Here is a 24,703-nt window from a genome sequence, read left to right as displayed (position 1 = left end):
GGGAAATGGCTGCTGGTTTTCAGGCCTGGATGAAGGAGGACAGCAGCTGGTGGTGAAATATTAAATCTCACCAGAAAGTTATGCCCTGACTTCATACAAGCCAACTTTTCAGAAGACATATTAGGGAGATTTTAAATATACCCACCCCTTTTATGTAGGACACCCGCCAAAACGACATCATTCTGCACACTCCAAAATGAATGCAGACCCCAAACCAGACCCCTATATATGGATCCGAGACCAGACCCTGTATACAAACGCCACACCAGACCTCCTTATATACAGAGCTAACACAAGACCCCCTATATATAGTCCCAGACCCTATATATATAGTTAACCCCTGAGGACCCAGTGCAGAGCTGTGGCTTGCTGGTCACTCTACTGACTGTAAACACAGTAGCTTTTCTAGTATCTAGAGTTCTGTATTCTTGCAGTCTCTCTGGAGTAGTGGTCTCGCAAAAGAGTTGGATCAATCCTCCTGGTCCCCACAATGTGGTTATGTCATTAAGAAGAAAGGTCCTGGCAGGGCACTACTTAGATTTCACCTGTTATAATGTCTGCAAACATCAGAGGAGCCAACAAAAACAGGTTTCCTAATGTAACGTTGCTTATGGGTGGCATCAATCGACACCCACATTCATTCTACCATATTCAGTAGAATAGCTGGTAGTACCATCTACTGTATTCATAGATAATACCACAACTGCCTTGAGGGTGAAGACCACATAAGACTCCATGTTTGAGCATAGTTTTTCAGATTCTTTTTAATGGTGCCATATCGGGGACAGTCGGGCTGACCAGATACTTTTTATTTTGCTTTAATATTTTTGAAGTTTTGATATTTATAGGCACAATTATTGCAATATGTTGCTTCTTCTGTCTCACCAAGAGTTTTTCTTTGAGGTTTTAACCTCCCATCTACCCCTTGCCCTCAACTATCCAGCGACGGTATAATCCATACTGTATACAATATACATTATGTATCATTATACTCCCCCCCTTTTGATGTGAGTTTTATGCCCTAATAAATGTTTCATTTTACAATCCATCAGATCCATCACAGCGAGGTCACAGTGAACTTGTAATGGGTCCTTGCTGGGAATCACTCATGGACAAATAGCGGAGGGGCAATTAAGAGCGAATGTGTGGTGTATCTTCTATCTTTCTAATTAGCATCGCTATCTCATGACAGCTATCGATGGAACCGCTATATTTATATGATACTAATTTAGTTGAAGTAATTGAAAGCTTTTAGTGAGTCTTATTGAGCATTGATGGATTTGGTGGTTTAATGGAACATTATTAATACATTTTCAGTTTGTATGGAATTTATCAAAAATTTAATTTTTTATTTTTTTTAAAAGATCAAAGGTCTTTCCCTTCATTTAAAGTTAGTGTCATGCGTCTAATTAGTCAGTCGAACATAACTTAGAATTTGACTTTTTTCAATGGCTTGCAGAAGTTTGGTTCTACCAGATTCCACGTGCCTTGCTGGTTTTATTCAGAAATTACATTGTTTCTCATCCTTCTCAGGCTTATTTTTGAGATAGTTCTAAAACAAATGTATCTACACGTTCACGTGACCACTTCTGCCTCTGCAACTACCTGTTCTCCAATGGTGGTCTCCCGAACAGGAAGCCAGGTGGTTGCAAATTAAATTGAAAGGCATGTACTGTAATATTCATATTTCATTCATTTCGTAGATCTTCTATAGGAAATAACGCAGCCGTAATCTTAAAGCGGTTTTACCTAAAATCATTAACTCATGACCTATTCTCTTGATAAGTCAGCAGTATCTGATTGGTGGGGGACGCCTACCAATCAGCTGTTTTTGGGAAGGCACCAGCACTCAAAGTAGCACCATGGCCTTTTTGCTGCTTTGCCTAGGCCATGTGACATCACATTCACCGGTCACATGGCCTAGGCGCAGCTCAGCCCTATGGAAGTGAATAGGGCTGGGCTGCGATACCAACCACAGCCACTATGCAATGTACGGCGCTGTGCTTAGTAAGCTATGAGGAGACCACAACCCCCACCAGTGCGCCACCCATCATGGGGGTGTCAAGTCTTACCCCCACCAATCAGATATTCATGACCTATCCTGAGGACAGGCCATCAATATTAAAATCACAGAAAAGCTTTAAAAAAAAAAAACATTTTAAATAATCTATTATTGAATTCTCATGACCCTCATTTAAAAGCCACAATGGAAAGCAACTACAAAGTATGTCTCTCGCTCTGGAGGACTCAGCACGTCCATATGTGACATAGACAGCCTATTGATTTCATATGCAATGCTTCGCTTCCCCTGTGGAGGCGCTCCAAGAAATGTGTACACTTGCTTCCAGGTCTCGGTAAGCAGTGTAATCAGTGATGAGGGGGAATATAGGGCTGTGAAGACGTCTTGCAATGACTACTGCGCGGCTTAAGGACGCTTTATTCAGTGCGATACTACAGCCGCATTGCCTCATGGATTTAATGATTGCTGGTCGTAAATATACGGGGACATGGGATTGAATCAACGTCTTTGCACCATTCCTGTATGCTGGTTCTGGAGCGGGGTGACGGAGTGCTCTCTGTTCTTGTTACAGACGTCTTGCATGTTTATCGCCTCCTAATAGATGCAAATGAAGAGTCGTTAGCAATTTTCTCTGCATAGTTAATTTTGGTGCAAAGAAGACGATGGATAGCTTAGTTGGGATTCAGTTAATTAAAACAGTTCGAATGACACCATCTTAAAGGAAGCTTTTCCATATTTCCATTCGCCATTTGACGTGTGTTATGCTGCTGCGAGACGTCAGCATTATACTTCAGTACTGCGCCGCTGTGGGTTTAACATAATATTTAGGCTACGTTCAAGATGTATATTGAGAGTGGTGACGTCACAGGTGGCCCATGAAGCCAGAATAACGCCCGTGTGCAGGGCCGTCTTTAATATTGATTGGACCCTGGGTGAGAATTTACTTGGGCCCCCTGGATCCCGCCTTCCCGCACCCTAGCATGCAATCACGCTCTCCACCACAACACACACACACCTCGTAGAGTAGTAAAATGATGATGGCCACTAGAGGTGTTCTTCGGCAGTAATGTAAATGCTGACTTTTTTTCTGAAAAGGCAGTGTTTACATTAAAAAGCTTGCAGAGACGCGCTATAGACACCAGAACTACCACGTTTAGCTGTTATGGTTCTGGTGACTATAGTGTCTCTTAATATTGAGAAGAAAAAAAGAAAAATAGAATCAGCACAAAAGTATCTAATAAAATGGCTGTATCATTATTCTAAAAATTAAAAAGGCACAACTTCTGACACAAATATATAGTATTTTGCAGATTACTTTTTTTTTTTTACAGTGTGCAGATAGTACTGTACTACTAACCCCTCCATCCACCCCTACATACAGGGTAATACAGCGCACATACCTCTTACATCCAGGGTAATACAGCGCCCCATACCTCTTACATCCAGTGACGTCTCTTTGATGTAGACGTTCTCTTTCCTCATCTTCTCCTTTCAGACCTTCAGACCAGACACCATTTTTCAGCCATTTCTCGTCTCTGCGGTTTAACAAGCAAAATCTTAGTTTACTACTTTTCCATCATCCTCCCATCCTCTGGACAAATCATCCTACCCTGAGGAAAGGGATTTAGGTATCTGAGGAAAGGGATTTAGGAGTAATTATTTCAGAAGACTTAAAGGTGGGAAGACAATGTAATAAAGCAGCACGAAATGCCAGCAGAATGCTTGGATGTATAGGGAGAGGTATAAGCAGTAGACAGAGGGAGGCGCTCATGCCGCTGTACAGATCACTGGTGAGACCTCACCTGGAGTATTGTGCTCAGTACTGGAGGCCATATCTCCAGAAGGATATTGATACTTTGGAGAGAGTTCAGAGAAGAGCTACTAAACTGGTCCATGGATTGCAGGATAAAACTTACCAGGAAAGATTAAAGCACCTTAATATGTATAGCTTGGAAGAAAGAAGAGACCGAGGGGATATGATAGAAACTGCTAAATACATAAAGGGAATCAACTCGGTAAAGGAGGAGAGCATATTTAAAAGAAGAAAAACTACCACAAGAGGACATAGTTTTAAATTAGAGGGGCAAAGGTTTAAAAGTAATATCAGGAAGGATTACTTTACTGAGAGAGTAGTGGATGCATGGAATAGCCTTCCTGCAGAAGTGGTAGCGGCAAATACAGTGAAGGAGTTTAAGCATGCATGGGATAGGCATAAGGCTATCCTTCATATAAGATAGGGCCAGGGACTATCCATAGTATTCAGCATATTGGGCAGACTAGATGGGCCAAATGGTTCTTATCTGCCGACACATTCTATGTTTCTATGTTTCTATATGTTTCTACCACCCCCAATACTGTGCTGCCATGCTCCCCAATACTATACTGCAGAAACAGATAAACCCCCTGATAATAGCAGTACCATGCAGATAGTGCCCGTCAATAATTATTGGCACACAGTGCCCTAAAATAACTGCGCCCAGAAAATAGTGCCCCTGACACTGATAGTGTAAACATAACGGCCACCAAAAATGATTGTGGTAAGCTGATACTGTGCCAAGGTGCCCCCACAGTAATAGTGCTCCCAAAAGTCCCACCAATAGGAATAATTCTCTGCTAGAGCACACATAGTAGTAATAGTGCTCCTACAGTTCCCCCTGCAGCATCACTTCCATCTGTATCGCTGTCCTGAGGACGGCAATACAGATGACTATGGAGATGAGCGCTTCCACAATGGAAGCGCTCATCTCCCTGTGCCCTGCCGCCGCCCCCCACGTCACCAGTGGGCAGTGGGGCTCAAGAGGCAGCTGCCTTGGGCCCCCCACAAGCAACTGGGCCCAGGGAAGCTGCCCCTTTTGCCCCACGTTAAAGACGGCCCTGCCCATGTGAACCACATACCGTCAGACAGAATATGTCTGGGTGTGAATACACAGGAATGGATGTAAACCGCACTGTACATATGAAGAAACTAAGAGGTTAATTGCTGTGCTGGCCACAATGCTGGGCTGAGTCAAGGGCTCAGTGTAGGGATCAGACCTAGGATGTCCTCACGTTGTGTCACATGTTCATCAAGTTAACCACTTCTTTACCAGAGTGTTTATCCCCCTTCCCGGGCCAGTATTAAGAATTTTCACAATGTGCCATATATATACAGGTCCTTCTCAAAATATTAGCATATTGTGATAAAGTTCATTATTTTCTGTAATGTACTGATAAACATTAGACTTTCATATATTTTAGATTCATTACACACCAACTGAAGTAGTTCAAGCCTTTTATTGTTTTAATATTGATGATTTTGGCATACAGCTCATGAAAACCCAAGTTTCCTATCTCTAAAAATTAGCATATCATGAAAAGGTTCTCTAAACGAGCTATTAACCTAATCATCTGAATCAACTAATTAACTCTAAACACCTGCAAAAGATTCCTGAGGCTTTTAAAAACTCCCAGCCTGGTTCATTACTCAAAACCGCAATCATGGGTAAGACTGCCGACCTGACTGCTGTCCAGAAGGCCATCATTGACACCCTCAAGCAAGAGGGTAAGACACAGAAAGAAATTTCTGAACGAATAGGCTGTTCCCAGAGTGCTGTATCAAGGACACCTCAGTGGGAAGTCTGTGGGAAGGAAAAAGTGTGGCAGAAAACGCTGCACAACGAGAAGAGGTGACCGGACCCTGAGGAAGATTGTGGAGAAGGACCGATTCCAGACCTTGGGGGACCTGCGGAAGCAGTGGACTGAGTCTGGAGTAGAAACATCCAGAGCCACCGTGTACAGGCGTGTGCAGGAAATGGGCTACAGGTGCCGCATTCCCCAGGTCAAGCCACTTTTGAACCAGAAACAGCGGCAGAAGCGCCTGACCTGGGCTACAGAGAAGCAGCACTGGACTGTTGCATGTCATTCGGAAATCAAGGTGCCAGAGTCTGGAGGAAGACTGGGGAGAGGGAAATGCCAAAATGCCTGAAGTCCAGTGTCAAGTACCCACAGTCAGTGATGGTCGGGGTGCCATGTCAGCTGCTGGTGTTGGTCCACTGTGTTTTATCAAGGGCAGGGTCAATGCAGCCGCTATCAGGAGATTTTGGAGCACTTTATGCTTCAATCTGCTGAAAAGCTTTATGGAGATGAAGATTTCATTTTTCAGCATGACCTGGCACCTGCTCACAGCGCCAAAACCACTGGTAAATGGTTTACTGACCATGGTATTACTGTGCTCAATTGGCCTGCCAACGCTCCTGACCTGAACCCCATAGAGAATGTGTGGGATATTGGGAAGAGAAAGTTGAGAGACACAAGACCCAACACTCTGGATGAGCTTAAGGCCGCTATCGAAGCATCCTGGGCCTCCATAACACCTCAGCAGTGCCACAGGCTGATTGCCTCCATGCCACGCCGCATTGAAGCAGTCATTTCTGCAAAAGGATTCCCGACCAAGTATTGAGTGCATAACTGAACATAATTATTTGAAGGTTGACTTTTTTTTGTGTTAAAAACACTTTTCTTTTATTGGTCGGATGAAATATGCTAATTTTTTGAGATAGGAAATTTGGGTTTTCATGAGCTGTATGCCAAAATCATCAATATTAAAACAATAAAAGGCTTGAACTACTTCAGTTGGTGTGTAATGAATCTAAAATATATGAAAGTCTAATGTTTATCAGTACATTACAGAAAATAATGAACTTTATCACAATATGCAAATTTTTTGAGAAGGACCTGTATATATATATATATATATATATATATATATAAAGAAAAATGGCAGCACTGACTAAAAATGTAAGTAATATGTAGGTGCAAAGCCCAATGGGAGTAAGCAAATACCGAAAGTACAAAATACAATAAAGGGCAGCACTCCAAGGTAAAAAAGAAAACCGTTTATTCACCCAAGTGGTACAGCGACATTTCAGCTCAACAATAGAGCCCATCTCAAGCTTGAGATAGGCTCTATTGTTGAGCTGAAACATCGCTGTACCACTTGGGTGAATGAACGGTTTTCTTTTTTACCTTGGAGTGCTCCCCCTATTTGTAATTTTTATATATATATATTGGATATAAAAACTCTCCTGTTATAAACCCCCTGTTATGTAGAAAAAAAAAATCCACCTTTAATGTGACCTATAAACTGTACAACTCAATTGAAAAACAAACTGAAATCTTTTAGGTGGAGGGAAGAAAAAATAAAATAATGTGGTTGCATAAGTGTTCACACCCGCTTATAACTGGGGATGTAGCTGTGTTCAGAATTAAGCAATCACATTCACAATCCTGTTAGATAGGAGTCAGCATTCACCGGCCATCATTTAAAGTGCCTCTGATTAACCCCAAATAAAGTTCAGCTGCTCTAGTTGGTCTTTCCTGAAATTTTCTTAGTCGTATCCCCCAGCAAAAGCCATGGTCCACAGAGAGCTTCCAAAGCATCAGAGGGATCTCATTGTTAGAAGGTATCAGTCAGGAGAAGGGGACAAAAGAATTTCCAAGGCATTAGATCTACCATGGAACACAGTGAAGTCATCATCAAGTGGAGAAAATATGGCACAACAGTGACATTACCAAGAACTGGACGTCCCTCCAAAATTGATGAAAAGACGAGAAGAAAACTGGTCTGGGAGGCGACCAAGAGGCCTACAGCATCATTAAAGGAGCTGCAGGAATATCTGGCAAGTCCTGGCCATATGGTCCATGTGACAACAATCTCCCGTATTCTTCATATGTCTGAGCTATGGGGTAGAGTGGCAAGCCTTTTCTTATGAAGAAAACCATCGAAGCCAGGCTACATTTTGCAAAAACACATCTGAAGTCTCCCAAAAGCATGTGGGGAAAGGTGTTATGGTCTGATGAAACCAAGGTTGAACTTTCTGGCCATAATTCCAAAAGATATGTTTGGGGCAAAAACAACACTGTGCATCACCAGAAGAGCACCATCCCCACAGTGAAGCATGGTGGTGGCAGCATCATGCCAAGGGGCTGTTCTTCTTCAGCTGGAACTGGGGCCTTAGTTAATCTAGAGGGAATTATGAACAGTTCCAAATACCAGTCAATATTGGCACAAAACCTTCAGGCTTCTGCTAGAAAGCTGGACATGAAAGAGGAACTTCACCTTTCAGCATGACAACGACCCAAAGCATACATCCAAATCAACACAGGAATGGCTTCACCAGAAGAAGATTAAAGTTTTGGAATGGCCCAGCCAGAGCCCAGACCTGAATCCGATAGAAAATCTGTGGGGTGATCTGAAGAGAACTGTGCCCAGGAGATGCCCTCGCAATCTGACAGTTTTGGAGTGTTGCAAAGAAGAGTGGACCCAAAAAGACTGAGTGCTGTAATAAAATCAAAAGGTGCTTCAACAAAGTATTAGTTTAAGGGTGTACACACTTATGCAACCATATTATTTTATTTTTATATTTTTTTCTTCCCTCCACCTAAAAGAGTTCAGTTTGTTTTTCAATTGAGTTGTACAGTTTATGGGTCACATTAAAGGCGGAAAAGTTCTGAAATGATTTATCTTTGTCTCATTTTTTTTACATCACAAAAACCTGATATTTTAACAGGGGTGTGTAGACTTTTTATATCCACTGTGTATACATATATATAAAAACTGAAAAGTGTGAAAAAATGTCTATATTTCCTTATACATTTTTTTTTACTGTTACAAAAGGTTTCAAGATGAAACATTTCTTAAACCATTATCGTATGTTTGTAATGTGAAAACGTACGCTACTTGTGTAATTTTATCTACTGGCTGGGCCCAGGTCTGGAACTCATTTTGAATTTTGTCAACCTATTTTTCAACTGCTGGTTCAATGCTACCGTACTGCAAGAACAGATGTTGTACAGTGCCAAAACATTAGAAACTCCTTCAAAGTGACTATTTTTTCATGTTAACCCCCTAAGGAATTTGTCTTGGAGAGATTTGGACATTTTAAGCTTTTGGCTTTAAAAAAAAATATTTTTATAAATGAAGAAAATATGTGTGCTTTTTATATTTTACACACAAAAAAGCTACACTACACTATAGCTAAAACAAAAACTGATATTTAAAAAAAAACGCTAGAAAAAGGAAAAAACGTGTATGTTTGTTTATTTTACACAAACAAGGTCGGCTATACTATTACTAAAATAATACCTAATTAGTGAAGGAGGTAATGATAAAGTCTGCTTATCTATCTATCTATCATGTCACATGTATCTGTCTACTGTATATTTTGCTGATGTTTACCACCTTTTGCCTTTAGGTGTGATATTTAGATTTTCTCCATGTGAAGCAATTCTGAGATTTCTTTTTGTCCCACGTCTCCACAGCTGCTGCAGCGGCAGACATGGCTTATCATCATATCCGACCACCTATAGGATATTCTATACCCAAGCCCATATCGTCTCTGCTGATGAGAGGATGGAACGCATGCCCTGAAGTAAGTTTCATGGTTTCTTTTTTAAATCTAAAGATAATGTGAAAAAGTCTTCCTGTTATACTTATGAAGGAATACAAAGCCTTGATAGATAAGATGGTCCCCGGACAGAACTATTAGCCACTGTGGAGAATGGCTATAAAGAGTGTCTTACTCTCTGAGGGTCCCAGGACATCCATACAGTACATTGAAAGCCCATAAACTTCAATGAGAAATGTGTAATTCTTAATTTGCCCTGTGGAGATGCTGCAGGGAAATAGAACTCTTCCTGCTGGATCCTTCCTCTTCTTGATTGAAAGGAGCAGGTGAGATGAATATGAAGAAATCTGGCCCTGGCAATCAAGAAAGAGGGAGTGGTTGGCAGAGGATGCAGGATGAGATATGGAGCACAGAGTACCTTAGGACCGCCCTCAGTGCACTTAAATGCTCATTTGCATATAGACTCTCCAGATTGACACCACAGGTTGCTAAGGAAAAGTTCAGGACATTCAGATGAGCTAGAAGGCATTGTCCCTGGTGACAGACTGCCTTTACATTGCATTTTGCTTTATTTTGTGTTGTGTTTGCTTTATATCCCTTGTATGATGTGAAACTATCAGTGTCGTGACTTGTGTTCCCTGGAAGCAGTTGTGGGTGATATACTGTGGGGTGGCAGGAACGAGGGTCCCACCTGCCATCCCCCAGATGGTCTCTGCATTTACAGTTCCTTTGTGCAGCCCTGTGACAGCTTTACTGGTAACGTGCTGGTGCCAAAGTGTTGTACCGTGGGGTGCCCAAGGAGGGACTATGGTCTTTAGGTGTGTAGTACCCCAGACCTGGAGGTTCTTCAGTCTTGGAAATAGTTTTATATCATTTTACATTGTAATGTTATGTGTTATTTTATATGCATCTGGCCGTTTGTTCCAGCAAGTTATGGTTGACAAAGGTTGACAGGAACTGGGCTTATCACCTTGTTCCTCCCCTTGTGGTAGAAGTGGGCTTGTCCTGCTTCCTGCCAGGAAGGGGAGTTCCTGTTGAGTCACAGAGGAGAAAGGAAGAGCTCCAAAAGTGGATTACAGTTATATTCTGCCTCAAGTAAATCCTTGAATAAACCATCAGCAGTGTGAACTGCTATATCAGCATTGGAAGACACTGCTGTGAGGTGAGGGACTACAGATAAAACACCCATCACCCAGAACGTTACTAGTGCTAAATTACAGCCATCCAACCTGCCTCCATAATCCCTAATTTATCATTTTCTACGCCTGTTTTAGATCAAGGAAGCTGGTATAGATTTAGGCCGGCGGTGGATGCGCCTATGTAGAGGCGGGTGCCTCTACATAACTTAGGCGCCTCAGGCGCCAGCGACGAAACTAAACCCAGGGCCTATGGATACAAGCACCACCTCTAGTGCACCAACTATCCTGGTGCTGTGTCGACAGGGGTGCACCACCAATGAGGCCAGGTGAGGCAGCACCAGGTAGGGGCAAGAGGGGGGCAGCAGAAGGGCCATGGGCAATGAGCACTTTCATCGTGGAAACGCTCATCTCTACATATTCAACTACATCGCTGTACTCAAGACAGCAATACAGTTGAATGCTGTGACGGGGCATGGGACTGATGTCTCCCTGGCCCAATCGTTTCCTCTAATAGGCTTTAGTCCTAGTTCCTGTAGTCTATCAGAGACCGTTATCATCATTATTGCGCTCCCTGAGCCGGGCTGCATACAGCTCTGGACAGAGACTAGAAGAAGTCCGTGTCTTGCACTGCATCACTGACAGCAGAATGGAGGTATTTGAATTTATTATTTTTTTTTGACAGCATTGTGTTCGGTGGTGGTCATTATTTTGCAACTGGAGAAAGCACTATGGGGACATTGCGGCTGTAAAAAGGAGCATTTTTGTACTGACACACATTATAAGGGGACTTTTGGGAGGACTGTTACATTGGGAGGTACCCTGGCACAGTATCGGCTTAGCACAATTTGTGGAGGACACTATGTTTACAGCACTATAAGGGACACTACTTGCTGGACCCAGTTCTTTTTTACGGCACTGTGTGCCAATAATTTTTGAAGGGAAACTATCTGTGTGGTACTAGTATTTTCAGCGGGATTATCTGTTTCCGCTGTATAGTATAGAGGAGCACAGCAGACACAGTATTGGGGGTGGAAGGATGTGGTGTTCAGAAGGTGGAAGGATGATCAAAAAGTAGGAAACTAAGATGTCTACAGAGACAAGAGATGGCTGAAAGAAATCATCATGGCGGTCTGGTCTGAATGGAGAAGATGAGGAAAGAGAACATCTACATCAAAGGTGACATCACTGGATGTAAGAGGTACCGTATTTTTCGCCCCATAAGATGCACCTAGGTTTTAGAGGAGGACAATAAGAAAAAATATTGTTTATTAGACCTCAGATCAGCAATCAGACCCCCAATGTTAATCAGACCTCAGCTCACAGCCCCAATCGAATCCCCAATGTTAATAAGATCTCAGATCAGACCCCAATGTGAATGACCCCCAATCAGACCTCAGATCAGAGCCCAATATAAAGAAAAACCCCAATCAGACCTCAGATGAGACCCCCATGCCTCACATCAGCCGCTAGCAATATGTGATCAGCCCCCAGTCATATAATCAGCCCCCAGCCATATGTACTCATCCCCCAGTAATATAATCAGCCCCAGTCATATAATCAGCCCCATGTCATATAATCAGCCCCGAGCCATATGTGATCAGCCCCCAGTAATATAATCAGCCCCTAGTCATATAATCATCCCGAGCCATATGTGATCAGCCCTCGTCATATTATCATCCACGAGCCATATGTGATCAGCCCCCAGTAATATAATCAGCCCCGTCATATAATCAGCCCCCAGTAATATAATCAGCCCCCAGCCATATGTACTCAGCCCCCAGTCATATAATCAGTCCCCAGTATTAATCAGCCCCCAGCCATATGTACTCAGCCCCCAGCCATATGTACTCAGCCCCCAGCCATATGTGAGCAGCCCCCAGCCATATGTGAGCAGCCCCCAGCCATAATTCAGCCTCAGATCACAAAATAAAAAAACCACTTACCTCTTCTACTCCTCACATCACGATTCTCTTCCTCCTGCTGTCGTCTGTGCTGTGAACTGCCGCGCACAGCGTGAGATCACAGAGTGCCCTTACGCTGTGCGCAGCCTTCACAGCTGACAGCCGAGAACCAGGAAGCAGTGAGTACAGAGTCGTCACCGCTTCCTGGTCCTCCGGTACTAATGAGCGCTTCCATAATGGAAGCGCTCATTAGTATTCGCCACATAAAACGCAGGGGCGTTTTTCCCCCACTTAGGGGGGGGGGGGAAAGTGCGTCTTATGGGGTGAAAAATATGGTATGTGGCCATGTATTACCTTGTATGTTTTGTAGCCCTGTATTTAATCTTTTCCAAGTATGTATTTAACAGTAGAGCTGGAGGGAAGGGGTTAGGTTAAGAAATTGGCATGGGGGGGACGCCGTTTCATTTTTCGTGTGTCGAGCGTCACCCCTGTGGACAGGGGCGGACTGGGAACTAAAAGTGGCCCTGGAAAAAAAGGTACAAGTGGCCCCGGAAAAAAAGGTACAAGTGGCCCCATGTTGCAGGTGGGTCTAAATTGACAGAAGGCGAGGCAACATAATTAGGTAGGACCAACATAGGTAGGCAGGGCCAGCAATACCATAATGCAGAGCAATATACTGCCCAAGCTCAGCCAAATACCACAGTGCAGCACAAAATACTGCCAAATCATCACTGAGGATGGCTATACAGCTTAATTCAGGAGGGCACCTGTGGCTGCCGGCCAGGTGTATAAGAGAGAATCAGATAATTATGTACCCCGCTGGTGGCCATGAGGAGGGCATCGGCCCACCGGGAAATTTCCCTGTAGGGTCTATGGCCAATCCGCCCCTGCCTGTGGAGCGGACTTCACCTCAAAGAACGTTGTGACACAGTCAGCCCAGTGTGACCTGAGAACACACTCTAGTTTATGCAGATGGTGCGGTGTGAACTGCCAGAGAGAGGACTTGTATTGAGCTTCCCCTTCTCAGGACATCTATTGCTGGACTGAGAGGCTGTATTTACTACATATGTACCCTGCCCATACCGTATTCTTCATTTTCAAACCAAGATCTGAATTCTTTTCTAACTGCATGTAGTTAAAATTTTGTTCAGCTACCGAGACAGTCAATAAATTGTATCTGTATACCGCCACCTGCTGTTTGTTCTTTCCCTTATTAGGAAACATTGCTGAGGGGGTTGCACGCGCTCAATTCCATCCTACATCTGCTAGCAGCCAAATCTACTTTCAGAAGCTGTGACAGTTACAGGGAGAGAGCTGCAGCAGAATGGACACGCCCCCTGAGTTGGGATTCTGCTGCTGCAGAAAGGACATGCCCTCTGGGCTTTGATAGGGAGATAAGTGCAGCAGAAAGGACATACCCCCTGAGCTGTAATAAGGAGAGAGATGTAGCAGAAAGGACACACACCCTGAGCTGTAATTAGGAGAGAGCTGTAGCAGAAAGGACACACACCCTGAGCTGTAATAAGGAGAGAGCTGTAGCAGAAAGGACACAAAGCCTGAGCTGTGATAGGGAGAGATCTGTAGCAGAAAGGACACACACCCTGAGCTGTGATAGGGAGAGAGATGCAGACAGGCCCACTGAGCTGTAATAAGGAGAGAGCTGTAGCAGAAAGGACACACACCCTGAGCTGTAATAAGGAGAGAGCTGTAGCAGAAAGGACACACACCCTGAGCTGTAATAAGGGAGAGAGCTGTAGCAGAAAGGACACACACCCTGAGCTGTGATAGGGAGAGAGCTGCAGCAGAAAAGACACACCCTTTGAGCTGTGATAGGGTGAGATCTGTAGAAAAAAGACAGGCCCACTGAGCTGTAGCAGAAAGGACATGCCCCTAAACTGCCTGCTTAAAATAAATGTAGCAGAGAAATTGGAGCAATGAATGAGGACATCCCTAGATCCATGTGAGGTACGGGGCTGGTTCAAGCTATCTGATGTGCTATCTGATGTCTGATTCTCATTTTTCTCCCTAATCATGGGATAACCCCTTTAATATTAAATAGGGAGGGGAGGCGTAGGGAGGCGCTGCCACTGATTACCTCCAGCTTTCCGCAGACTCATACTGCAGCCTCGCTGTGCTGTACAAGTTCCCTGCACAGCTCTGGATAATCAGTAGGCTATAGATATTGATGACCCATGCTTAGGATAGGTCACCAGTATCAGATCGGTGGGGGTTAGACCCCCAGGACCCCCACCGGAAATAACAGAGCGGATGAGGCCAGAATCAGATGGTGTAGGGGCCATGCCGGGGTATGCAGGGGTGTATCTATCACAAGGCAAACAAGGCATTTGCCTAGGGCGGCACTTGCCAATGGGGCAGCAAAATGCCTTGTTTGCTTAGTGATAGTTACACAATATGCTAAATATTTTTTTTGCCCCTTGTCCGATCCGATCCTTCACTATGTGAGCGGCATCGCCTGCGCATCATAGTGAAGGAGTTGAAAGACTTACTTCCTCCTCCTCCTGACTTTCTCCCAACCTCCCCTGCCTTTTGCGTCTGCGCATGATCCCTGAGTCTGCTGTCTTCAAAAACTGTAAGCACTTAAATTACAGTTATTCACTTTTAAATACAGAAATGAAGATGTGAAGCTCTAACGGGAAAGGGTGGAGCCTAAAGAGGAAGGGTGGGGTTTACATAGGAAGAGGTGTGGCCTTGACAGGAAGGGGTGGGTCAAATTTATATTAGTGGGGTGCCCGAATTTAGTCTCGCCTAGTGCAGCACAAAACCAAGATACACCACTGGGGGTATGTTACTGCTGCAGTCACTTTCAATGAGCGTCATATAACTGTGAGCATGCTGGGGGTTCCAGTTGCTAGACCCCCTCCATCAGGTCAGCAGCATGACTGCGGAGGCTGCTTCAAGACAGAGGCCCCAGGGGACAACCCCCTTTAAGTTATTGAATGCTATACCTGCATTGTTGGGCATGCTGAGACTTGTAGTTCCAGAACAGCCAGCAAGTCATGCTAAGGAGCCGTATATGATCCATAAGATGAACTGAACTGGTTTCTCTGTAATGGTGGCGGTGGGGGGGATCAGTCTTTCTTCACTCTTCTATGCCACTGTTTGGAGATGGGTAATTTATGCCCCGCGTTTAACCCATTTGTCACACTGATGACCCATCTGTCACACCTCCACCAAAATGAAGTCATATTTAAGCAGCAGATAAGAATTGCTTTCTGTATCAGGAGCAAGTGACTGCTTTCTGGAAAAAAACAAATCCTCCTCCATAAATAATAATAAGAGAGGAAATGTCTCCACCTAGTGGACGTGGCTGGTATTTATTCAATCACTTTCTTCATGTACATTTTTGACACTAAAAGAACATGCAAAACGTTGAAAAAATTCAAGAATTTTGTTTGTCGATTAAAATTGGATTCCAACTCCTTTTTTTAATTTCAAATGACCACAAATATCAATGAAGCGGAAGAGTCCTTAAAGACCCCCTTATCCTAAGAATGCAATGTATGGGAAGACCTGCTGGAGATAGGTGACATGACGTAGGGATCATAGGGTCAGTGATGAAACCTCTTCTCCTCAGTTGATTACAGAGAAAAATAGCTGTGCGACAAATGTAGAAATGGTAATATCAGCTTTAGGCTGCATGCACACTGTCAGTTTTTTATTGCCATTCTGCATCCATTTCCTGTTCAATTGTCCATTTTTAATGGACATTTTTCATGTCCATGAAAAACGAATTAATTTTATTGGTTTAATTTGTTTAGCATCCCAACCCCTGCAGTGCCCTCGGTACACCCCCACAGTGCCTCCAGTGTCTATAGTGCCCACCCTGTAGTGCTCCTAGTATCTATAATGCCCCCCATAGTAGACTCAGTATATACAGTATATAAGGTCCCCCACAGTGCCTCCAGTGTCTATAGTGCCCACCCTTTAGTGCTCCTAGTATCTATAATGCCCCCCATAGTAGACTCAGTATATACAGTATATAAGGTCCCCCACAGTGCCTCCAGTGTCTATAGTGCCCACCCTGTAGTGCTCCTAGTATCTATAATGCCCCCATAGTAGACTCAGTATATACAGTATATAAGGTCCCCCACAGTGCCTCCAGTGTCTATAGTGCCCACCCTGTAGTGCTCCTAGTATCTATAATGCCCCCCATAGTAGACTCAGTATATACGGTCCCCCACAGTGCCTCCAGTGTCTATAGTGCCAACCCTGTAGTGCTCCTAGTATCTATAATGCCCCCCATAGTAGACTCAGTATATACAGTATATAAGGTCCCACACAGTGCCCCCTGTATATAATATGCACCCCAATAGAGTTCCCCCAGTATAAAATACCCCCAGTTGTGCCACCTTATGTATGAAATCCCCCTCAGCAGTTCCTCACTGTATATAAAATGCCCCCAGTATAAATTAGTCATCTACTTGAACGCGCTAACACTCGCTCTGCACTGGAAGGACCTGATGACGTCATGTGTGACACCATGACGCATTCAAGTGGGTGAGGTAAGTATATATTTTTAACTCCTGAGGGCATTTTAACCTGTTTTTAACACCCCTTTGACAGGTGCACTCCTGTCCACACAGCCATTAAAAACGGGCCTATTGATTTCACTGGGGTCCATCTGGGCGTGAAAACGGCCATGTGAATAGCCCCATAGACTGCAATGGTTCTGAAAATGGGCGTCACACAGCCGTTTTTCACTGTCGTGTGCATGTAGCTTTAGACTTAGTGTCCCTCTAAAGTGCAATTCCACTTAAAATAAAAAAGAACCGTCAATATAAGCCGTGTTTATTTATTTAAAAAATCCATACTCATGGAGGTATTCTCAGTACATGTTGCTCCTGACATGGCCCATAAGGTGGTACACTGCCATATCATCTCTGTGCCCATAGCTATCTATCTATTTGTTCATAACCAATGCTTAGCTTCATTTCGGTTGTCCTCTGCTGAGCCAAATCGATCCCATTTGTCCCCTCCGTTAAATAAGAACTTTGGCCTACCAAATATCAGGCTGGCTTACTGGTAGGTCAAGTCAACCCTGAGCTTAGTTGTACACTGATATATCCCCGGTCGATGTTCCCTTCCAATAAGGGGATCTTCCTTTTGGGACCACCAGCGATCAGATGTGATCTGTGCGGTTTCCCTGCAGCGCCACCACAGGGGAAGTGAAGAATTACACAGTGTCTATTCATATCAATGGGTCGTTTGTGTAACGCAGGACAGTACAGGTCCTCCAGAGTGAGAGACACTCTTCGTAACCACTATCCACCACTGTGGCCAAAATATGAGGATCCTGAACAGGGACCCTCTCATTTATTCAGGGATATAAACTAGACAAAACCTTTATATGTAATAATAACATCAACATCCATGACATCTTCACTGATGCCATATTGGTTTCCCAGGGACATAACTAAAACAATAAAGAAAACGCTGAATCTACTTTTTAGAAAAATTTGATGGAAGATGACATTTCAGTGGCTTTGACTTGCTGCAAATGTTTTTGGATATTGAGCTGAACAATTTCTAACAGAAAGTCATTTAATCTTTTTGCTGGATGACTTCAGGGCTTGGGCTCCAGATTTTTCGGGAAGGATCAGGCAGATTTTCTTCCTCTGGCCGCCGTCTCCTGACGCACTGTCATTTTCATTACCGGGACGACTTGTCGTCTGCCAGGTGTGGTGTCTTCTGTTGCGTTCGCTCAGATATTTTTGTATGTTGATTGTTTCATTTAGACTTTCTACAACAATGATGACTTTGGAGCTTTCTGACAGGGTGAGACGTTTCCTCCCGCTCTCCACAGATGCTTTGGCGTGATTGTTATTTGCATTATTTTGCCCATTTTGGTGTGGAGGTAATGCTGATGTCTGAGCCGCCGGCCCCTCTGGAGCCTGGTTATTTAGCTTCTGAATTAAAGGAACCTCATGCTTTACAGAAGAACTAGCTTCTTGTGACTGATGTGACTTGAGGGGCAAGTCTGGTTCTAACTCAACGTCTTGTTGAGTGACATTCAGTTCATCAGGTTTATGATCATGGTTTTGTGTCTTCTTCACCTGCTGATTAATGCTACATTGAAGGTCAACGACTGTGCTCAATGGTGGATCATCTCTTCCGGGGGTATTTTGTAAACTAGCAGCAGAAAATATTTTTCCATGGTCCACATGATCTGTAAACTTCTCATTTCCTTCTGAGTGTACATTTTCCTTTTTTTCCCCTTCAATATTGCCTGTTTTGTCTGCCTTGGAGTCAGCTACAGAGCTGTCATGGGCCTCCTTAATCTCTCTATCTATGGCTTCCTTGATTGTGGTGTTTTTAATTGAATTATCGGGTCTGGGCAAATGACCCGCTTCAGCAATATCATCTTTTCTATTGCCCTCTAAATGGCCATTGACCTTATTACCTGGCAATGATGAACCAGCAATATCTATTTCACAGTTAATGTTATTTCCACATGACGGAGAGTCTTTTCCTCCAGAAATGCTGGTGACATTTGACTGCATTGGATCAAGCACATTTCCGCCGGCGTTATCTCGGTTTTCCAACTGTGTCTGCAGCTTACTCTCTGTTAACTCCTCGCTCTCACCTTCTTTCTCTAGAACTTTAAGCTCTGTGTGATTGTGGTTTTCCTCTATCGAAAGACTTCCATCAGATTTCAAATAATTGTCAGAGTTGAAGGCTGTTTTTGAACCTTGATCTTCAAGAACATTTGGTAAGGAGCCATCTATCGTCCCATCAGGAGGACGTTTTGGCTTATCATCATCCCGTTCTTCAAGTGGTGTCATGGATGCTTTACCAGATATATCGTTTCTACTTTTACGTCTTCCTGTCTTTCCCTTAGATTCTTGATCAGGAGCATCTTTACATTTTGAGCTTGGACAATCTTTCAAGACCGTCCCCACCGTCGTTGGGTGATCAACATGAGATGGTTCATCATCTTCCGTTACCACTTGGCTCGTTGATTTTGTGGATGAATTGCTAGCTCTTAATTTCTTTCTTTTTGTCTGCTTTGGGAGATGTCTAGGGCTTTGGCCTCTTTTGGTGGCCTCAATATTTTGCTGTGGATGGACCCTGACTTTCCGAAAGGGTTGCAGATTAACTTTCACCCTTAAGTAGCCTTTTTCTTTTCTGGTGTACATTGTGTTGCTGTGGATGTAAACATCCTTCAATGTATCCACCAGGGTGCCGGTGTAGCTTCTCTGTCTATCTTCATAGTTTTTGTTATTTATAGTCAGTAGATACTTGCTCCCAAGGTGCGGGCGGCTGAGCTGTTCCTGCCGTGATTGAGGTGTGTTTACCGCCATGTCTGACTTGTGCTGAATGTGTGGTATATAAAAACCAACACTCTTTGGAATATTCACTTTTTTTATCCGGGCTGACAGCAGCATGCTGTCATTATTCAAAAAACAATTTTCTTCAGTGACACGAGTTTGAGTTTTCTGTTCCTCAAATTTTACATTTTGTGTCTCCGGTTCAGTTATTTGTCTTCTAGGTTCCTCTAATTTATCACATTCCATGTATTTACAGATAAGGTCATTGTCTGTCTGGGAAGAAATATCTTTTCTCTCATTCAGAGGAACGCTGGGGCCACCTCTTTGTGATCGATGGGCGCACAGTGGCGGACTCGCGCCATGCATCTTCATTTCCACCGATCCCTTTGTTGTTAAACGACTCATGACATCAGCATTTTGCTTGTAAGGAACCATATTTCTTTGTGACTTCTCCAGCAAGTTGTAGCACAGATCCAGTTTGGGGATGTTGTCAGATTTGATTCTCATCGTGTTATCCTTGGGGAGAAAGGATCTTCTTATACTTGTCTCACCTATGGGATGAAAACATAGACTTTAGATGCTAGACAATATGTCAACACTTGATGATTGGGAAATTATCGGGGCATTATAGAAGGGGGGACTTCTCGGGACCCTGACTATGAACCAGAGCAGCATCGGTTTTCCCTTTGGTAGAATCTGACCATTCCTGGTCTACATGTGCAGCCATTCCCTTGAATTGCTGCATGTAATACTATATTTCTCCTGTAGTGGCCACTGGAGAAGAAATGAATAGCTAACGACAATCCCCTGATTGCTGGATTTCTACTTGTGACAACTTTTCACTGTGACTCTAGAGAAAAATTTTGGATTTTGATGGTGTTAGTTTTGCCAGAGAGAAATGCAGGCTGGAAGCTTCAGTAATAGCTATTAGGTCATATAACTGACTGTAGGTTATAAACAACCCACAGATTTCAGATAGAAAGCATCAGAATTTTGAATTCAGCTCTTGAGTATAAGTCATGATGTAACTCCAGGTTCAGAATATTATATATATTTGGCATTTTTAAATGGAATAGTGATGGCAAACATTTGATTATACTGGGAGCGATCAATGCCTATATATTGGTTACAGATGTAACAAGACCCACACCCACATTTTGTAAGGGGCCACACCCTCTTTCCTAAGAGGACCCACCCTTTTTCAGATTTTATCAGTGAATACTGTCCATATGGAAATCTGGAAAAATACCAAATTTTTATTTTTACAAAACCAAGTTGAAGTCATTTTGAAGCTATCTTTATACAGGAAGGGGTCCCTCTTCAGGACCATCATTAAATACTAACATTACTAAGACAAGGTTCTGGCTCTCCGTAAAGAGACCAGCTGTGTATGGAGAATTTTTAGCAGTGCGCCATGGTATGGGGACTTAATGGCGATGCACCATGAGAAAAAATATGCAAAGAGGTATCTCCCCGGTAAAGGAAGCCACCTCACTAGCACCACCTTCTGGAAGTGACCCCCTACAAGCCTTGGAACATGACAAAGGAAAATAGCCAATCCAAATATCCATCCATAGAAAGCTGTGATTGCCCCTTATCGGTACCGACTCGGATTCTGACTGGTTGAGTGTGATGCCTTGAACACAGCTTAGGCTACTTTCACACTAGCGTTTTTACTGGATCCGGCAGGGTTCAGCAAAAACGCTTTTGTTACTGATAATACAACCGTCTGCATCCGTTATGAATGGATCCGGTTGTATTATCTTTAACATTGCCAAGACGGATCCGTCATAAACTCTATTGAAAGTCAATGGAGGACGGATCCATTTTCTATTGTGGCAGATTGAGTCAGAGAAAACGGATCCGTCCCCATTAACTTGCATTGGGGGTCATAAAGGATCTGTCTTGCTCCGCATCCCAGGACGGAAAGCAAACTACAACATGTTGCGGTTTGCTCTCCGGTATGGGAACGCAACTAAACATAACGGAATGCATTTTGGAGCATTCCGTTCTGTTCAGTTCAGTTTTGTCCCCATTCAATGGGGACAAAACTGAAGCGTTATTTTCCGGTATTGAGCCCCTATGACGGATCTCAATACTGGAAAACTAAAAGACTAGTGTGAAAGTAGACTTAGACAAGGCACAGATGGATATTTGGCTTGGTTATTTTTCCTTCTCATGTTCCAAAGCTTGTAAAAAAAAAGTCGGACTTCGACTCATAGTGGGCCATTTGTAGAAGGTAGTTCTGGCAAGATGGTTCTCTCTCTTGGGAGATATCCCTTTAAATAATTTTTCCTATGTAGCATTGCCAATAAGTCTCCATACAGGATTGGTCTCTCTAAGGAAACCCAGTCCCCAGCCTAAGTTGTGTTCAAGGCACTCAGCCAGCCAGAATCCGACTCCATACTGATGAGGGGCAAGTACCCCGAAACAGCTGTCTATGGTTTAATATTTAGCTTTGCTATTTTCCCTTGTTATGTCCCAAGACGCATTTAAAATCAGACTTTGACTCATAGGGAGCCACTTCTAGAAGGTGGTGCTAGCGAGATGGTCTCTTTCCCTGGGAAATACCTCTATGAATAGTATTACTAAGAAATAACTGTAAATACATCAATGTCAAGCACTAGCTACCTGGCACTCCATTGCTTAGGCTATACCAAGGCTAGTGTCTCCTAGCTGTGACCAAGACCTGGCACGGCATGTGATGTCAACTTTCCAAGACCTTAAGTGGAAAGTGGTTCAGTATCGGTGGTTATCATCCCTGGGAGTGAGTTTCTTGGCATTTCTACTGTTTACATCCTGGGGATTTTCCGTGTTTGACCCAGTTTGACTCAATGTCTCGATTTTGGATATGCATGTGCTGCCCCTGACCCTGGGTTCTGCTACCTACCGACTGTTGCTTCTTGCCCATTCCATTTTGACCACATCTCTAATGCAGCCCTCTACCAGCTACCTTGCTGCTTATAGTGGACTATCCAGGGGACTATCCAGGGGACTGAGATTTGGGTATTTTACTAGTAACACCACATTACTCTTTAGGGGTTAAGGATGAATAACGGTTATCCAGTGTCAACCCAAAAAGTCAGTCTTGATTCCATTTCCAGCAGCGAGGAGAGAGATTGTGTTATGTAAGCGCTTCTCTCTCCTCGTTCTAGCGATCTGTCGAGGTCTCACCACTCGGAAACCCACGGTCCAAAACCTTAAAAGCTCAGTGACCCTTAAAGCTGGCGACCAAAAGATAAACTTACAATGATTATATACACAATACTGTTGTGTGTAAATGCTTGTCTGTAATCACTTGTATGAATATCTGCTCATGTATATGGGTCATTATAATCCAGAGCTGCATTCACTATTCTGCAGGCTTCAGAGCTGGAATTTTCCGATATTCCTTGCTCGTTAAGTATTTGTCCAAAAAGGATTGCAGATGTGTTATATTCTAGGGCAGTTCTGAGACCTCTGAGCACTTTTTGTCATGGCGTTGGGTAGTGTGGAGCCACCTGAAGAGGTCTATGAGCCGCTTGTGTAGTACCCCAGAGTGGGCACTACCATTCCTTCACCCTGCTGCTGTCTCTAATGGCTAACAAATAATGTAATCTATGTTTTTATATTCAGATCCTCTGATACAGTACCTTAATAATATTGCTATGTAACTGTTATGTATTGTATTTCATGCACTGTGCCTGGTTGTCCAGCAGGTGGCAGTGTATGTGGCAGAGAGTACCTTTACATAAAATTTAACTTTCCATTCTCCCCCTGCTTCCTACCAAGGGAGAGGTTGAAGGAAGTTACATTTAGTCTAGAGTGGAGTTGGAAAGAGACAAGACTTGGCGCAGTGAGGGGAATTCCCCCCCTCCTCCCCTGCAGCAGGAGTTTCCAAAGGGAAGCGGCTCATAGAGCACCATGACTCCTTACAGTTAATAAACAGAGTATAGGAGGGGGCACCTCACTCAAAGGTACCAGAACTGTCAGAAAGTCCAGTAGCCAGAATGAAGCCAGAGATTAGTACAGCGGAGAGAGAAGGCAAGTTATCCAGGTTTGCCTGCCAGTTTACCCCAAAACCTGCTGGAGCCAAGAGAAAAATCAAGTGTTGTCTGGATGCAAGCTTATTCAAGTAAAACTGTTGAACTTTATCAAGTCTGGACTCGACTTATTCTACACCTCCTACAACTCTCCCCTTTATTGCTACAGAGCCTAACTCTGGGGAGCGACGGTACGCAGGTAGGAGCACCGTGACACACAAACTACTAAGGCCGCATCACCACATTTCCTACACACTGGGACCCCGATCGTGCCCTAGGGGGGCGGCACATTGCACTTGCAGCTCCTTAGCCAAGGTTTTTTTTTTCAGCTACAACTTCTACCGGCATATAGTAATAACCATTTTTAATTTATTTCGGGCTGTACAGCTGTAAATCACGGGCGTCACTTTGACTGGCTATAAATTCATTGTTCTGGCGTGAAGCCCTGCCCTTCTGCGCTGCCCTCATTACGAAACCTGTTACACTCTACAAGCAATTTAGCAAAGTTTAACCTAACACCTGGGAAACGGCGCTGGTATATTAAAGAGTATTCTCACTCGTTTCTTATTAAATCAGATGTCTGGCTCGCTAATATCATGATCTGAGAACATCGCTGTTCACTTTCTGTTCGTCTTCCAGCAGAAGGAGAACACGTGGCCAGGATGGGCTATGGTAGGCTAACACATTTCAAAGAATCCACCTTTGATAAGCTTTAGAAGGAGCCAGACCATTAAAAACAAGATAGTAAGAAGTAGGTTTGAGAGTAGAAAAGAAAATTGGCTAGAAAAAGGAATACCACAGGGAAATTATAAATGTGGTCAATGTACAGCTTGCTTCCGCCCGGCATTGTGTTCGGTGACGTCACTGGCTCTGATGGGCGGCTTTAGCACAGTAACGTCCTCACATGTGCAGGAATAGAAACGGTGGGAATAATAATAAATGGAGGA

At 43.6% G+C, this 24,703-nt stretch overlaps 1 protein-coding gene across 3 annotated transcripts in view; it reads left to right on the top strand.

Moving 5' to 3' along the window:
• Positions 1-24,703, top strand: part of LOC122943020 (serine/threonine-protein kinase TNNI3K) — a 228,599-nt gene that overhangs the window by 155,596 nt on the left and 48,300 nt on the right. For all 3 annotated transcript variants that reach the window (XM_044300379.1, XM_044300378.1, XM_044300377.1), the window contains one exon: positions 9,320-9,429. In XM_044300379.1, coding sequence (XP_044156314.1) covers positions 9,320-9,429 — 110 coding nt within the window. The remainder of the gene's footprint in view (positions 1-9,319; positions 9,430-24,703) is intronic.

This window comes from Bufo gargarizans, chromosome 7 (assembly GCF_014858855.1).
Source record: "Bufo gargarizans isolate SCDJY-AF-19 chromosome 7, ASM1485885v1, whole genome shotgun sequence".
In the NCBI taxonomy this organism is placed as follows: domain Eukaryota; kingdom Metazoa; phylum Chordata; class Amphibia; order Anura; family Bufonidae; genus Bufo; species Bufo gargarizans.
This window is presented reverse-complemented; position numbering and strand designations above follow the sequence as displayed.